Source organism: Myotis nattereri (genome assembly GCF_964212035.1).
Source record: "Myotis nattereri genome assembly, chromosome: 8".
In the NCBI taxonomy this organism is placed as follows: domain Eukaryota; kingdom Metazoa; phylum Chordata; class Mammalia; order Chiroptera; family Vespertilionidae; genus Myotis; species Myotis nattereri.
Genome location: NC_138083.1, coordinates 30380312 through 30397949, shown reverse-complemented (window position 1 = coordinate 30397949; position 17638 = coordinate 30380312). Strand labels below are relative to the sequence as shown.

The 17638-nt window shown below is 51.3% G+C and overlaps 1 protein-coding gene across 1 annotated transcript; it reads left to right on the top strand.

The window, feature by feature from the left end:
• Positions 1-214: 214 nt before the first annotated feature.
• MAVS (mitochondrial antiviral signaling protein) lies at positions 215-10300 on the top strand. Its single transcript, XM_081096713.1, has 6 exons — positions 215-346; positions 2116-2290; positions 3758-3930; positions 4878-5142; positions 7303-7793; positions 8726-10300. Exons 1-6 carry the CDS (start codon positions 230-232, stop codon positions 9179-9181), a joined length of 1677 nt encoding a protein of 558 aa, XP_080952839.1. The 5' UTR covers positions 215-229; the 3' UTR covers positions 9182-10300.
• Positions 10301-17638: the final 7338 nt, after the last annotated feature.

Genomic DNA, 17638 nt, shown 5'->3' with positions numbered 1-17638 from the left:
ATCCATTTGTTTTTAAGCAAATTCCTTGAGGGCCTCTGAGATTCAGGCAACAATAAAATAGGGTAATTAAAGAGAAAAGGCCAGAACTGCAGTGTTGAGAAAGAAAGAATTGCCTTTTTCCAACCCCGCTTGCACTCCTGCTGTCATGTGTGGTCTGCTTTCTTCCAGTCCTTTCCCTCGCTCTCAGTCCCATCGAGTTAGAGCCCTCGTCCTGCAGAGCTGAAGAGTGATGACGTTTGCCGAGGAGAAGACTTTCGAGTACATCCGCCGCAATTACCGCAGGTTTCACCATATTCCTGTTCTGGAGATTCTGCCTTACTTGTCTTGCCTCACAACCAGTGACCAGGTGAGCAGCAGTCAGACCGGAGGCGCAGGGGGAGGCGGGGCAGGGTTGTGGAATTCAGAGCCACACCCAAGCCAGAGCCAACTCCTTCCTTCCCTATTGTCTAACCCACTTCCTGTCCTGCCTCTTTTCTAACTTTCAGAATGAAGTGTGGTTCAGGTTGGCCTTTCCAACTTTCCTGGGCTCCCTCTGGTGTCGTGTTGGTGCAGTGCTCAACAATACGGCAGCGGCTGCCTGAAATTTCTGGGTTCTGGGCCCCACACAAACGTTTGTGTTTTTTTTTAAATGATAGATACATACTTCCTTTTTTAAAAAGATATATTTTTTCAATGATTTCAGAGAGGGAGAGAGATAGAAACATTATTGATTAGAGAGAATCATGAATTGGCCGCCTCCTGCATGCCCCCTAGTGGGGATCGAGCCCACAACCCAGGCATGTGCCCTTGATGGGAATTGAACCCAGGACCCTTCAGTCCGCAGGCTGACGCTCTACCCACTGAGCCAAACCCGGCCAGGGCCCCACATAAACTTTTATCAGAACCATCTTGTTTAAAAAAGATATTTTTATTGATTTCAGGGATAAAGGGAGAGGGAGAGATAGAACCATCAGGATGAGAGAGAATCATTGATTGGCGGCCTCCTGTACGCCCCCTACTGGGGATTGAGCCCACAACCTGAGGCATGTGCCCTGACCTGGAATCGAACCGTGATCTCCTGGTTCATAGATCAATGCTCAAACCACTGAGCAACAACTGTGCATTTTTGTCTCTGCTATCTGGTTGCTTGTTTTTATGTGGGAATTTAGGTGGATTTTAAGCTCTGCAGTTGCTGCTTCATCTCAGAATCTCCCCAGTTCCTCCCCTTCCCTGGTCCTTATTATTGGCCTCCTCTCTTTTCCGTTATGCCCTTCGTCATCTGCAGTTTCCTACACACCTTTCCCTCCTTTGCTAATCTAAACTCTTTTGCTGCACATTAGAATCACCGGGGAATCTTTTTAAAATCCTGATTTCTGGGCCTCATCCTCCGGAAATTCTGTTTCTTGTTACTAATGTTGTGGCCCCGCCCCATAAGAAAGAAACAGCGCCGAAACTGGTTTGGCTCAGTGGATAGAGCGTCGGCCTGCAGACGGAAAGGTCCCAGGTTCGATTCCAGTCAAGGGCATGTACCTGGGTTTCGGGCACATCCCCAGTAGGAGGTGTGCAGGAGGCTGCTGATCGATGTTTCTCTCTCATCGATGTTTCTAACTCTCTATCCCTCTCCCTTCCTCTCTGTAAAAAATCAATAAAATGTATTTAAAAAAACAAGAGAAACAAACAGAATTTCCGGAGGATGAGGCCCAGAAATCAGGATTTTAAAAAAGATTCCCAGGTGATTCTAATGTGCAGCCAAGGTTGAGAACCATGGCCGTAGAGGCTGTATAAACAAACCCCAGGCTTTGGCATCAGACTCACTGGGTTCAGATCCTGCCTCGCTGCCTTACTTCTGCAAAGCCTCTGCTTCCTCGTCAGCAGAGTAGGAATAATTGCATTAAATAAGATAATTCATGCAAAGCCCTGAGCTAGAGAACCCAGGACACGGTAAGAGCCCCTTTCCTGATAGCTGCCTTTAAACTTGAACTCAAACCCTAACTTTGCCCTGGGCTCTGAGCCAGTGTCAGATGGCTGCCTCCCTCTTGTGGCTGCTTGGGGCCCCTCTCTGCAGCTGTCCCCCCTGGAGTGGGAAAAGGGCCAGGGCCACCTGGCTTGAGCAGGGCCATGGGCTGTGTCTTCCAGGACCTACTGCGGGCCCACCTCGATCTCAAGGGGAACCGGAACACCATTTGGGATCTCTTCAACAGCCTTCAGCGGCGCAGTGGCTGGGTGGAGTCCCTCATCTGGGCACTGAGGGCCTGCGAGCTGGCTGCTCTTGCTGACGAAGTGGACCGCGTCTATCAGAGCAACCTGCCTCGTAAGCCCCTACCCTGGCCCTGCTCTTGGAGCCCCTGACTGTTCCCCTGCCCTCCACTCTCCCTGTCCCCTCACTCCTGCACCTCCTCCCTTCCTCTGTCACCCTCCCTCCCATCACTCTGGGGCAGTAGACAAACCTGGGTTTAGGTCCCAGCCAAGCTACTTCGCTGTGTCCCTTTGGCCAGGTCTCTTAATTTTCTGAACCCCAGTCTTCTCTGTAAAACAGGGCTAATGGCAACATGTACCGCATGGGCCTGTGGCGGATACCCTGGGATGTCAGCATGTGGGGGGCTTAGGGGGGCTGGGCACCTCCCTGTGCTCAGCAAATGGAGCCTCCTCTCATTTTTGTGGCTGTGATGTTTGCCTCCCACCCCTGTTCTCACTTTCTCCTGGCTCCTCTCCCTCAGTTCCCCTTCTCTCTCCCCACTCTTCTCTCTTTCCTTCCCTTTACTGTCTCCTTTTTCTCCATCACCTCTTTCCCTACATCTCTTCTCTTCCCTTAGAGCCTTCTAGGTTCCCCACCCAGTTACCCCTGAGCTCCCCTCAATACCCCCTGTCAGGCCAAATGCCCCTACGGCAGTGGTCGGCAAACTGCAGCTCTCGAGCCACATGCGGCTCTTTGGCCCCTTGAGTGTGGCTCTTCCACAAAATACCGACTTCTGCGCATGGGCCACGAAGTTTCAATCGCACTGTACGTGCGCGCCCGCACGTGGTATTTCGTGGAAGAGCCACACTCAAGGGGCCAGAGAGCCGCATGTGGCTCGTGAGCCACAGTTTGCCGACCACGGCCCTAGGGCATTTTGTGAGGTCAGGGCCTGAGGGACTGAAACAGGAGAAAAGGCAAGCCAGCCCTATTTATATTTCAGCCTAGAGACCATTCTGAGGCCCTGCCTAGATTTATAGCCTTACAATTCCATGCTGTTTGTCTTCTATCATTTTTCTCTACCTTCTGTCCCTCCCTCCCTTCCTTCCAAACCTGTCTCTTTATTTGTGGAGATTAACAGTGATTCCCTGTGCACACACCACCATGGTGGGGCCAGGGGTAGGTGATAGGGGCAAAGGAGAGGGGCTGAAGAGGAAGCAGCATCAGGTAGGGGGTCAGTTGGTGGTGACAGCCACCCACAGGAGGAGAAAGGCACTGGGTCCCAGAGCGCCTGGGCCAGCGAAGCCGTGACTGCTGACCAGCCTGGGTGGTGTGAGGCCAGGGAGGCACCCCACATTCTCCCCTTCTGTCTTGCTCCACCTTCCTCTCCTCGTCCTCCCCAACCCCTGCCTCCTTCCCACTTCTGCCTCCCACTCAGTGAAGCTTGTCTCCTCTGAGGAGTGCCAGCCATATCAGGACAGCTTTGGAGCTGTGGGGGTTTCGACAGCCATGGCCCTGGGGGTCCAAGAGCACCTCTCCTGTCACTGCTTAGGTGCTTAGGAACACCCCTCATTCCCCCTTGACATCTCTATGTCTGTCCTCCAGTGAGCCAGAGACGCCCCCCGGCCCCACCGCAGCCGCCGTCAGTTCCTGCTGAGACACCAGGGCCCTCCACACCCGCTGTGGCCCCCAGTGCCTCTCACAATAGCCTCAGAGACGAGGAGCCAAGTTACCCCATGCCTGTCCAGGACACCCAGTCGCCAGCGTCCCCGGGAGAGGTATGTCCTCACAATCTGCTTTCTGCCCCCTGCTTTTGTGTTGCTATCTGCCTACTTCTGCTCACCCCGCCTTCCAGAAGCCCTCTCCTACACCCCACAAATCGTGCCTAATCTCTGCTCAGAACCCCAGGGCTCCCCTAATGGGATCTGCCCCAGACCAGCTCCCAGACTGTTGGCCACGGCTTCACTCTGTGGCAGCCCCATCCTCTCATCAGCCAGCTGTGTGGTCACAGTTTGAGGTCTTTGCAATGGTGCATGTGAGATGTTGAGAGACTAGGGCATGGGTGGGCAAACTTTTTGACTCGAGGGCCACAATGGGTTCTTAAACTGGACCGGTGGGCCGGAACAAAAGCATGGATGGAGTGTTTGTGTGAACTAATATAAATTCAAAGTAAACACCATTACATAAAAGGGTACGGTCTTTTTTTTTTTTTAGTTTTATTCATTTCAAACGGGCCGGATCCGGCCCGCGGGCCGTAGTTTGCCCACGGCTGGACTAGGGGCTGACCAGATGAGGGGGCGTAAGGTGACGGGGTAGCGGGTGGATGGTGGAGCTGTAATTATTGCCAATAAAGTGAAGTTTGGGGAAAAGAAGGCTGATTCTATTGGGATAGGATGAATGGGCAGTGGGTGTCCTGGAGACACCAAACTGGATTTGAAGCCCAAGAAAGGGATCTGTGCAGTGGCCTCACAGAGGGGGACCTTTCTACAAGACCAGAGGGATAGACAGGGACTCCCCAGGGGACGGTGTGTGTGTTTTCTATGAGGTGGGTTCAGAGTCACCTGTGGAGAGGGTCTGGCTGTAACTGAAGCCAAAGCAGTGGCTTCCTTGTTTCCTGTGCTCCGTGGCGTGGGCTGAGGCCTCTAGGAGCTGCCCCCAAGCATAAGCTATCCTTTGCCAGCTCCTGGGAGAAGCAGCTGCCTTATTCACATTTTGCCTCTTGCAGAATTCAAAGAAGTCCCCACAGACAGACAGCTCTGAGGCTGACCTGAGGAGGCCCAGTGGCCCCCAGGAGCCCTCCTCTGCCATGGCGTCCCTCAGCCCCCTGACCTCCAGTGGCCCCCAGGAGCCCTCCTCTGCCATGGCGTCCCTCAGCCCCCTGACCTCCAGTGGCCCCCAGGAGCCCTCCTCTGCCATGGCGTCCCTCAGCCCCCTGACCTCCAGTGGGCCTCAGGAGCAGGAAAAAGAACTGGGCAATACCCACGTAACAGGTACGTGTAGGGTCTGGCGGCGAGGCCTCTCTGATCTCTACGTGAGGGTGAGGGTTAGGGTTGCCCTCTGGCTTTCTTAGACAAGAGGCAAGGGTGGGAATGAAGGGAGTTTACCCAGGGAGAAACCCAGTTCCTTAGAGGGTGTACTGGTTAGCATTTGCTGTATAACAAACAGTCCCCCAGAACCTAATAGCTTAAAATTTGACCGTTTATTTCATTCATGATTCTGTGGGTCAGCAATTTGGGCTGGTACAACTGGTTCAGATCTTGGCTGAACCCCCTCTTGTGTACACACTAGCGTACACATAAGCTCTGCTTGTAGCTGTTGTCTGGGGCACCTTGGTTCTCTTCCGTGAGTCTCATCCTCCAGCAAAAAGCCCATTTTATGGCAGCTGAGCAGAGTTCTGAGAAAGAGAGGGCTCTTGGGGCACAGGCTCAAAACTGGCATGGTGTTCCTCGGGCCGCATTGTGTGGGCCAAAGCAAGTCATAGGCCAGCCCAGAGTCAAGGAGTAGGGGACATTCCATCCTTAGATGATAGGACTGACAGTCGCATTTCAGAGGGCATGGATACAGGCAGGAGAAGAGACTTGGGGCTGCTTCTGCACTCCACCAAAGGGACTGTGTAGGGATCTGCCAGTACCTGGAGGACAGTGCAGAAGGGGGAGTACAGGGCTAGGGCTGCTGTTGGCAGGGGAGCACTTAGGCACTGCCTGCCCTAAAATGGCCTCAAGCTCCCAGAAAATCATTAAAATTTCTCAGCCCCCAGCAGAAGTATGGTCTTCATCAGCCAAAGGCCTGAATCCCCACACCAGACTTCCCCTAAGGGGGAATACTGACCCACTCTGACCCTCCAGGCTGGCATCTCTCTGCGCCACTATTTCCCACGCTGTGTTCCACATGACACCGGTGCCCGGCCAGCCCTCGGTGCCCCCGGGACAGCCACAAGGCACATGAGCAGTTAAAGGCTCAGAGAAGCCATCTTAGTGGCCCTATACTTCTGCCACCTCATACCCTGCCCCAGGCACCCATTTGCTTTTTGCAGTGACAGCTTGCCATGCAATACCTTTCAGGAAATGCTGCTGTGGACCAGAGAGAGGCAAAGGGCACTTCGATTTCAGTCGTGTGTGGACAGGTTCCACAGGATTCCGTGGTGTTATATCTGGGGTGGTGGGCACATCAGAAGCACTCCTGGCCCTTGTCAGCTGTAGGGTGTGGAGTATGCATTCTCAGAGTGCCATAGAAAATCCTGACACAACTGCCCTATGGACCATCACTCCCTGTTCCCTCTGCTTCCCCCAGGGCAGGCCCTCCTTCCAGGGGTGGCTTTGTGCCTGCACACTCCCCCCCCCCCCCCACACACACACGCACACACATCGAGCCCTTAGGCCTCCTAGGAGATTTGCACGCACTGGGGGTTGGCTGGGCCTCTGGGACCACGTGACTGGTATGAGCTCTGCTTGAGCCATCCTGCTGCCCTGGTCCAGGATTGTCCTGCTGGGGTGAGGCAGGGAGAAAAGATGGCAATGGGAAGAACATCTAGGATCCCACCAGGCTAGGACAGAGATGGAAAAGGCAGACACTAGAGGAAAGGGGGTGTGTCCCAGGCAGGAGGAGCAGAAGCAGAGCAGATAATTAATGATATTCAAGCTCCTAGAGCAGTGATGGCGAACCTATGACACGCATGTCAGAGGTGACACGCAAACTCATTTTTTTGGTTGATTTTTCTTTGTTAAATGGCATTTAAATATATAAAATAAATATCAAAAATATAAATCTTTGTTTTACTATGGTTGCAAAAAATTTCTATATGTGACACGGCACCAGAGTTAAGTTAGGGTTTTTCAAAATGCTGACACGCGGAGCTCAAAAGGTTCGCCATCACTGTGCTAGAGGTTGTTGGAGAGACAGACCATTGCATTCTCGTGAGCGAACAGACTCAGTGCTATAGGTCAAGGACAGAGGATAGACAGGACCAAGGATGTGTCCGTAGCTGTCGGGCCTTCAGGCCTGGGAGCAGTGACCAAAGGGACTGGGTAGGACGGTGGGAAGCCTTGATGCCATAGAGATGGTGTGAGCTGGGGCAGAGGGACCCTTTTCCAGCTCTTTGGTCCCAGCCCTCCTGTGGGTTTGTGTTTCCTCTTTTGTCTTACCACCTGCAGACATGGTCTCCAGCATTACATCATCCCATGGGCCTGTGTCTCCAACTGTCTCCTTCCAGCCCCTGGCCCGTTCTACCCCCAGGGCAAGCCGCTTGCCAGTGTCAGCTCCGTCTACTGGCACCTTCTCCTCCTCTGCAGGGGGTGCTAGTGATCAGGCTGAAACTACCACCTGCTCCAGTGGAGTAGCGGTACCCACCAACTCTGTGACCACCAGCACAGCACCCTCCAAGGTGCCCCACCACTCAGCACTTACCAGCACAGTGCCTTCCAAGTTGCCCACCAGCTCAAAGACCCCTGGTATAATGTCCTCTAATGTGCCCACCAGTCTAACACCTTCCAAGTTGCCTATCAGTTCAACACCTGCTGGCACAGTGTCACCCAAGGTACCTACTGGCTTGGTGCCTGACCACAGGATGCCCACGAGCTCGGTGTCCAGCAAGGTGCCTGCCAACACAGCACCCACCATCAGGAGTAGCAGCAGACCCTCGGAGGTGAGTCCTCACCCCTCCAAGCAGTGACCCAGGCCCCTTCCATAGCCCTGTTCTTGGACTCTTACCAGTCTCCATTCTGGTTCAGAGCCTCTTTTTGAGGGTATAGGCACAGCTGAGAAGTAGGCTCATCCAGACCCCCACACCATGTCCTTTAGAGCAGCGGTCACCAACCGGTGGTCCGCAGACCACTGGTCATCCATGAGGTCCGAAAGGTTGGCGACCGCTGCTTTAGAGTAATAACCATCATTAGAGCTCTTAAGTGTGGATACCTCAGGAGAGTCAGACGAGGTGGGCCACCCCCACTGGTCACATGCATTAATCCATTTAGATCTCACAGCTCCCTGGTAGGCTTAGTAATTCAGTTTTGCAGAAGAGGAAGCAGTGAGAGAGAGCGGAATAGCCTGTCTGCCTCGACACTTTGCTCTGCCCCTCCATGACCCAGGTTTTACAGACAGCAGTCCCATCCCATCCAGCCTGGGCAGCGGCTCTGACCCAGCAGCCCTCCACAGCTGCCTCTTGGAGCCTGCACATATCACCCTACTGTTGCTCTCTGCCCAGAGGAACCAAGCCCATGTGACCGGCCACTCCATGGTCCTCAGGCCCAGGCTGAATGTTGGTTCAGGATGGGGCCATACACACCAAGGGCTCCCAGGGGTGGGGTTGGATTCACAGGCAAGCCAGTGAGTAGGGACAGGGCTGCCCTGGAAGAAGTCACCACTGATGCTGCTGCAGGGCCTGGGTCGCCTCCCCCTAACTGCTTTCCTAAACTATTGGTGGGTTGACTTCCTAAGAGGTTGACCTCATGGGTATAATGGGCTGGGAATTACAAGGTTGGGGTGCTAGTTCATGCCCTGGCCTAGGAATGGGGCCGTCCAACCTGGCTTGCCATCCCCAGGGCCTTCCATCCTCTCTTTCTCTCTCTTTTTTAACAGGAGACGCCAGTGTCTCCAGCGCCCACAAGTGCCACTGCTAGAGGCAGCTCACCCTCTGCAGACAGCCACTCCAGCAGCTGGGGCTCAGGGCTGGAGCTGAGCAAGCCAGGCGGGCTGTCTTCCCAGATAGACAGCCAGCCATTCTCCGGCTGCTCTGCAGACCTTGCCATCAGCTACAGCAACAACACAGACTCAGGACCTGACAACACTCCGGAGGAGAACGAGTACATGTCAGGGGACATCCTTAGAATCCATGTAGCTGAGGGTCCCAGCGCTGACCTCCTGGCAGGCAGTCCTGGGCTGCACGCTGCCTCCCAGCTCAAGGAAAAGAAGGAATTGCTGTGTGATGGGAAGGCTCAGAGGGCTCCATGGCTTGGGGTGGCTGCTGCCGGGGCAGGGGTGCTCCTGGCCACAGTCCTAGTAGTTGTGCTGTACCGGCGGCGCCTACACCAGTGAAGCCCTCTGCCCTTCCCACCATGCATCTGCTCTGTTCCCATTTATACATCTGTCCTGAGGCATGCAGCCAGTCCCACTCTCCTTGTCCCTTCCTTGGGTCTGGCAGAGGCTGGGTCAGAGGGGGCTGCAGCCCTCGGGGGAGGCTGTGCCATTGCTGACTGAATCCTGGGAGGCAGCATTTCTGTCCAGCTGGTGCATTCTGCAGCTTCCTTACCATCCTTGGCTTTCTGGGCTCAGGCATATGTCCTGTGCCCTCCAGACCTGCCGCCCAGCAATCTGGGTTGTCGCCTTTGTCCTCTGGAGGAGGTCCCTCTGTCCACGCCTTATCTATGTTTGCCATGGATCAGGAGGTGCTGCTAAAGAGTGCAAAGGGTTGGCCAACCCTAACCCCCATCCTGCCCTGGTCCCTGGCAGCTAACGGGTGTCCAGGGAGGGAGATCCATAGGACCTCGCTCCTGAGGCCATTGCCTTGAGAGCAATGAGAGAACCCTGGAGCTGCTTCTTGTCCCCTGCCCCTTGTGTTCTCTGCCCATGCCAGGGAAGGGTGGGGAGGAGCCTGGAGGATCCCATAGACCCCTGGGAAGGCCCCTTTCCAGTCTTCTCACCCCCTTCTCGGCTTCCCCTTCCTCCCGGTCCCCATCCCCATGCAGGTTGGGGAGGGACCCCCTTTGGGGAAGACTCAGGCTGAAGTTTGGATATCAGCTTCACCCCTTCCTGGGCTGTGTGGCTTGGGCAAATAGATGATCAGACTGCTCTGGTCTTGCTCTCCCTCATGGACTGTGAGTATCATGGTTCATCCTTCTCTGGGTTCTAATGAGATTGAAGCATACAGGTGTTTGTCAAGTGCCTGGCCCAGAGCAGGTGGCCACTAATTGCTTCTCCCACCTCTCCCCTGCCCACTCTGATAGAGATGAGGGCACGAGAGGCAGAGTGTCCCGTGGGTAAGAGTAGCCTAGGCCTGAATCCCGCTCTGCCGCTCACTCACTCTGTGCTCTTGGGCAAGGTGTTAACCTCTGTGCCTGTTTTCTTAGCTGTGAAAGTAAAAATAAATAAATAAGTATATGTATATATATTTCTCCTAGTGTTGTTGTGAGGATTAAATGCGTTTATATGAATCTTAGAATGGTTCCTGGCATTTACTAAGGTTGGGAAACATGTCATCATTCAAATTGGAAGGGCTGGAGCACCTGGCTACAGCTTTAGATGCAGACTCAAACCCTACTGCCTCATCCCCAACCCTATTTAAAAAAAAATTTTTTTTTTATTGATTTCAGAGAGGAAAGGGAGAGGGAGAGAGAGAAACATCAATAATGAGAGAGAATCATTGATCAGCTACTTCCTGCATGCCCCCTACTGGGGATTGAGCCTGAAACCCAGGCATATGCTCTGACCAGGAATCAAACTGGGACCTCCTGATTCATAGGTCAACACGCAACCACTGAGCAACACCGGCCAGGCCCCTCTTGGTTTCTTGGTCTCTGTGGGTGGCATCCAGTTCAGAGTGTGAATAGTACTGGATCTCTGTCTTAGGAGGAGGGGACCAAAGTGTCTTCCTTCATTGATAAGCACCTGGGAGGTGACAGTTGGTGGGTGTGTCCGGTGGCACCTTGCCCCTTTGCACCAGGGGCTTCCTCTAGGCTCGGACAGCCCTTCCAGCAGGCAGAAGTTCCCATGCCGAGCCAGGTTCACACTCCACAGCACGGCGCCTGCTCTCACAGGAGTCTCCTAGGAATGGAGCCTCAGGCCTTGAGGTCCTTGCTTTCCACCAATGCACTATCTTAAAGTTGATGGCCAAGGACAACCCTCTTTCATCCATCCCAGGAAAGTGGTGTCTAGGGCTCCTGGTCTAACCTGTGCTGGAAGTGATAACTCTCCGTAGACCAAAATTACATATGCCTCTTGGCTCACCTTTCTGCTCTTTTCCATGTAGCCCAGGGCCACGAAGTTCACACCTGGTGTTGGGCATGGTCCCTCAGCATTACTCATTCCTGCTGCTGCTACTGTTAACAGCAGTAATGAAAAGGGCTACCACTTAACCCTACACTTCACTGTGTGCCAGGCACTGGGCTTAAGCACTTTACATATATTGACCCCTTTAATCCTCACAATGACCCTATTAAAGGGGTACCATTATGACCCAATCTATAGCTAGTTTGCAAGACTGGGAGGGGAAACTCTGGCCTCTGAGCCCCAGAGCTAGATATTCTCCATGCCCATGACCCATAGTTTGGAGCCAGGAACCCCATTTAGAGAGAATTCATATCAACACATCCCTGCCCAGTGTGCCAAGTTCTGCCACCTGCTATAATCCTATCTAATAAAAGAGAAACATGGTAATTGGCGTACGACCGCTACCCTTCCCATTGGCTAATCAGCGAGATATGCAAATTAACTGCCAGCCAAGATGGCGGCTGGCAGCCAGGCAGCTTGAAACTAACATGAGGCTTGCTTGCTTCAGTGATGGAGGACTGCAACATTCCCCGCCTGCCTTGCTGGCCTCTGAGCCTGCAGTTTCATACATTGTAACAAATATAGAAGCTAAACAAAACCCAGCTTTCAGCGAGCCAGGATCTCAGAGCTGGAGTTGATACAGAGTTTCGATTATAGAACCTAAACAAACCAGATACCTGTTTTCAGCAGCTGAGGCCTCAAAGCTGGAGCCAAGCCTCAGAGCTAAAGCTGGCCCAGAATAAAAAAAGAAAAAAGAGCCGAAACCGGTTTGGCTCAGTGGATAGAGCGTCGGCCTGCGGACTGAAGGGTCCCAGGTTCGATTCCGGTCAAGGGCATGTACCTGGGTTGCGGGCACGTAGGAGATGTGCAGGAGGCGGCTGATCGATGTTTCTCTCTCATCGATGTTTCTAACTCTCTCTCCCTTCCTCTCTGTAAAAAAATCAATAAAATATACTTATTTAAAAAAAAAAAAAAAAAGAAAAAAGAAAAAAAGGAGCAGTTGGGAGCTTCAGTCCCAGTCTGAAAACAGCCCTCAGCCCCTCACCCAGGCTAGCCAGGCACCCCAGTGGGGACCCCCACCCTGAAGGGTGTGTGACCAGCTGCAAACAGCCATCATCCCCTCATCCAGGCTGGCCAGGCACCCCAGTGGGGACGCCCACTCTGATCCAGGACACCCTTCAGGGCAAACCAGCCAGCCCCCACCCATGCACTAGGCCTCTATTCTATATAGTAAAAGGGTAATATGCCTCCCAGCACCGGGATCAGCAGAGCTGAGAGGCCTCCCGGCACCAGGATCAGTGTGACAGGGGGCAGCGCCCAAACCCCCTGATCGCCCTGCAGCTCTGTGTGTGACAGGGGGCGGGGCCACAACCTCCCTATCCGCCCTGCTCTGTTTGTGACAGGTAAAGGCACCCCAACCCCCTGATCGGCCCTGCTCTGTGCCTGATAGGGGGGAGCTCCCAAACCCCCTGATCACCCTGCGGCTCTGTGTGTGACAGGGTGTGGTGCCCCAACCCCCCCACCCCATGGGCCCTGCTCTGTGTGTGACTGGGTAGAGCCATAACCTCCCCATCGGCCCTGCCCTGAGTGTGAGAGTGGCGGCACCCCAAACCCCTGATCCGCCCTGCTCTGTGTGTGACGGGGTGGTGCGCCAACTCCCCTATCGGCCCTACTCTGTGAGTGACAGGGGGGAGCTCCCCAATCCCCTTATTGGCCCTGCTCTGTGCATGACAGGGGGTGGCGCCACAACCTCCCCATCAACCCTGCCTTGAGTGTGACAGGGGGCGGTGCCCCAACCCCCCAATCGGCCCTACCCTGAGCATGACTGAGGGTGGCATCGCAACCTCCCAATCCACCCTGCTCTGTGCATGACAGGGGGCGGCGCCCCAACTCCCCAATCGGTCCTGCTCTGAGCCCCACCAGGGGCTGCACCTAGGGATTGGGCCTGCCCTCTGCCACCCGGGAGCAGGCCTAAGCCAGCAGGTCGTTATCTCCCAAGGGGTCCCAGACTGTGAGAGGGCACAGGCCGGGCTGAGGGACCCCCCCTCCCCCCCAGTGCACAAATTTTTGTGCACCGGGCCTCTAGTAGTGTAATAACATACAATGTGTAATGAATATAGTCTCAGAGATGTTGTAACAATATGACTATAATCATCATGTGTTCAGTGGCCTGAGGCTGTGTCAGGTAGGGTAAGCCTAAAATGCCAGTCCTCTGGAAGCCAATTTGGTTTAACAGACATTGTTTTGTTTTTGTTTTTTTTTAAATATATTTCTTTATTGATTTCAGAGAGAAAAGGAGAAGAAGAGAGAGATAGAAACATCAATGATGAGAGAGAATCATTGATCGGCTGCCTCCAGCACACCCCCTATTGGGGATGGAGCCCACACCCAGGCATGTGCCCTTGGCCAGAATCCAACCTGGGACCCTTCAGTCGGCAGGCTGATGCGCTATCCACTGGTGGCAGGGGCAAGGCAGAGGTGGTTAGGGACGATCAAGCCAGGAGGGGAGGACAGCTGGGGGGGGGGAGCAGGCCAGCAGGAAGGGCCAGTTGAGGGCAAGCAGGCTGGCAGGGGGGGCAGTTGGGGGTGAGCAGGCCAGCGGGGGAGGGCAGTTGGGGCGAGCAGGCTGGCAGGCAGAGTGGTTAGGGGTGATCAAGCAGGCAGGCAGGTGAGTGATTAGGAGCCAGTGGTCCCCTGAAGGGTCCCAGATTGGAGATGGTACAGGCTGGGCTGAGGGACACCCCCTCATGCACAAATTTTGTGCACTGGGCCACTAGTCCATTATAAAGTTCTCCATCACCTTTTTACCTACTGGTTTTAGCAGCTATTTGTGATACTGCTTAATGATGATTCAGCCATTATTTCATTAGGGGCTGCAAAATTGTGACATTCTAATCTTACTGTCTCTTTTGCACTTAATAACTGTAATTCTCTTATAACAAAGAACCTTCCTTAATCAACTCCTTGGTACCCTGAAGTACAACTTGTATAGAAAGGCAAGATTGATTCTTTTTATTGACCAGTTTTCAGAATGAGTTGGTTTTCTATCATCCTCTAGAGCAGTGGTTCTCAACCTTGACTGCACATTAGAATCACCTGGGAATCTTTTTAAAATCCTGATTTCTGGGCCTCACCCTCTGGAAATTCTGTTTCTTTGTTCCTAATGTGGCCCCACCCCATAAGAAAGAAACAGAATTTCCAGGGGATGAGGCCCAGAAATCAGGATTTTAAAAAGATTCCCAGGTGATTCTAATGTGCAGCCAAGGTTGAGAACCACTGCTCTAGAGGCAACTAATGAATTATTTTCTTTTTAGTATTAGTATGAACTCATGTAGTTTGTGATGAATTTCAAACCACTGGAATCACTCTTCTCTTTGATATTCAAATTGTCCCACATTTGGCCCTAACCAGTTTGGCTCAGTGGATAGAGCATTGGCCTATGGACTGAAGGGTCCCAGGTTCGATTCCCGTCAAGGCCATGTACCTTGGTTGTGGGCACATCCCCAGTAGGGGGTGTGCAGGAGACAGCTGAACGGTGTTCCTCTCTCATCGATGTTTCTAACTCTCTATTCCTCTCCCTTCCTCTCTGTAAAAAAACAAAAAAAAATCAATAAAATAAAAAAATTGTCCCACATTTGGCCAGTAGAAGCCATCCAGATTGACTCCTCAGTCGCTTAAACAAGACCCTACTAGTCTTAAATAGCTTCCTTTGTCTGTGGTATGACAAGAGTTTCCAACCTCAACTCTTGAAACTTCCTGCCTAGATGTTGAGTCAGCCATTTCTTCAAGCAGTAATTGTTCCTTTCAGTGAGAAGTGGTATTTAAAGGCCGCTAGCAGTGCTCATTGCTATTGTGTTGTTCATTGTTCCAGGTTCTTTTGGTGGGTAGAACTAGAAAATACATTTTTAAAGAGAAAACTATACTATGACTTTATATTAATATTTTTCCATTCATTTTTAAATTTTTTTCTTTATTGATTAAGGTATTACATATGTGTCCTTATCACCCCATTAACCTCCCTACCCCCCACTCATGCCCTCACCCCCCTGGTGTCTGTGTCCATTGGTTAGGCTAATATTAATATGTCCATTCATTTTTAAGGTTACAGAGTTTGGGGTGGTTGTCTGTTTGGTTTGGTTTGGTTAATCCTCACCTTAAGATATTTTTTTCAATGATTTTTGTAGAGAGTGGGAGAGAGGGGAGAGAGAGACACATCAATTGGTTGCCTACTCATGCACTGGGGCAAGGAATCAAACCTGCAAACCAGGTAGGTATATACCCTTGACTGGGAATCAAACCCAACAGACCCTTCGGCCCCAGGCCGACGCTCTAACCATTGAACAACTGGCCAGGGCATGTTACATTGTTTTTACTTAATTTATTTGATGTTATATTTGTCTTTTATCTTACCTGAAAATCTAAGTTTTTAAAAAAGTGTTTTATTTCAGGGTGAGAGAGAGAGAGAGAGATCCATTTGTTGTTCCACTTATTTATGCATTCAGTGGTTGATTCTTGTGTTCTTGTATGTGCCCTGACTGGGGATTGAACCTGCAACCTGATGTATCAGAACCATCCCTAACCAACTGAGCTGCCTGGCCAGGGTGAAAATCTAAGTTCTTAAAAATGTTCACTACTTTTTTGCTTTATCATTAAATGTATAGATACTAGTTTCAGAATAAAAATGCCAATATTATTTCCAACAATGTGATTACTAAATACTGTTTAAGATTTCTTTGTAGTTCTTTTTGCACAAGGGATGAAAAATCAAATTGTTGCTTTAAAGTTGTTTGAGCCCTAACCGGTTTGGTTCAGTGGATAGAGCGTCGGCCTGCGGACTCAAGGGTCCCAGGTTCCATTCTGGTCAAGGGCATGTACCTTGCCTGCAGGCACATCCCCAGTGGGGGGCGTGCAGGAGGCAGCTGATCGATGTTTCTCGCTCATCAATGTTCCTAACTCTCTATCCCTCTCCCTTCCTCTCTGTAAAAAATCAATAAAATATATTTTTTAAAAAAAATAAATAAAGTTGTTTGAATTCCCCTTGTGTAGCTCAGCCATCAACTCAATATGAAATCAAATCCTTATTTTTTCCATTTTGATTCCATTTTTAAGGAAATATGTTTACTTAATTTTGTTATATGGTTATATAAAACAGTAACATGGTCCCAGTCAATAAAACAAGGCATATCCAGAGAAGTATAGCTTCTACCCTTGAACTCTTCACTCTGTTTCCTGCAAAAGAGTATCACTGGACTTGCAATTCTAAGGACATCGTGATAGCAAGTAGAAAAAGGAGTAATTCTTTTAGCAATTACCAGTTTCTCTCTTTCCAAATTCCTTTGGATAGGCCTCCAGCAAGAAACTGATTTCCAGCTGTTCGTTATAATGAAAGTTTTCTTTCTTCCTATGTTACGTACAAGAGAATTGATTAAATAGAAGACAGCACTGATTACTGGGAAATCAGCCATTCAGATGGCCAGGCAATGGCACCTAGGGGTAGGGGAGGAGGCAGCACTGCAGTGTCCATCTGTGCCAAGGACACTCAAAGGGCTTTGGAAGAGGGAGGATTTGACATCACCTGGTCCAGCCTCATGGTTTCTGGGTTCAAGAAGGTAAAGGATGCAGGAGTTGGACCCAGAACCAGAACCCAGGGCTTCCTCACCTTCTTCACCTTTCCCATCCCCTCCCGTCTTCCTCTACCCACTTCTACCCTTTTTGCCACCCCTGCCTTATCTGTACCTTTTTCAGTATGTATATTTTACTTTAATAAAAAGGTGTGACCCTGGCTGGTTATTCTCAGTGGTTAGAGCATCAGCCCTCCGACCCAAGGGTCTCGGGTTCTATTTCAGTCGAAGGGCACCTTCATGCAGGTTTGATCCCTGGCCCCATGTGAGAAGCAACCAACTGAAACTAATTGATGTGTCTCTCACATCAATGTTTCTTCCTCCCTCTCTCTCCCTCTCTCCACCCCCCCCCCCCACTCTCTCTCTAAAAAAAAAAAAAATGGAAAAAATATCGAGTGAGGATTAAAAAAAAAAGGTGTGGCTTTGGGGACAGGCTTATTTTTTGTTTTTGTTGCTGTTGTTTTTTACAGAAACTGCATTAAGTAGAAGAAAGGTACTGTCCATATAAGAAATGTTCAAACCTATAGAAAATTTTTATGAGTTTATTTGAGCCAAACTGATGACAAAATCTCAAGGAATTGAGAAAATGTTCCGGGAGATGGCAGTTCTACCACTTATTTTATACATCAGAATCAAAGGAGAAGCCAAGAAGCAGTTCAGGGGGCTACATGAAATCCATTGGTGACAGATTAGGGAGGTGAGAGAAAGCAAAGCCTCCCTACATTGGTGAGTATAGGATATTTAACATGATTAACAGGCTAACAATAAAGGTGAAGGGTTCTGTGGTCTCCTGTTCTGGTGCAGTGATTGTGCCCTGAGGGGTCTGGAAAAAGCAAATTACCCTGACATTCCAAAGGTATCTATAGTAATAAAAGGGTAATATGCT

Bases quoted from the DNA above. Each gene is read 5' to 3' on its own strand.
- MAVS (XM_081096713.1), top strand. From the start codon at position 230: ATGACGTTTGCCGAGGAGAAGACTTTCGAGTACATCCGCCGCAATTAC. The intron at 3,931-4,877 runs GTATGTCCTCAC...TGCCTCTTGCAG, and splicing joins CGCCAGCGTCCCCGGGAGAG to AATTCAAAGAAGTCCCCACA. The intron at 7,794-8,725 runs GTGAGTCCTCAC...CTTTTTTAACAG, and splicing joins GTAGCAGCAGACCCTCGGAG to GAGACGCCAGTGTCTCCAGC.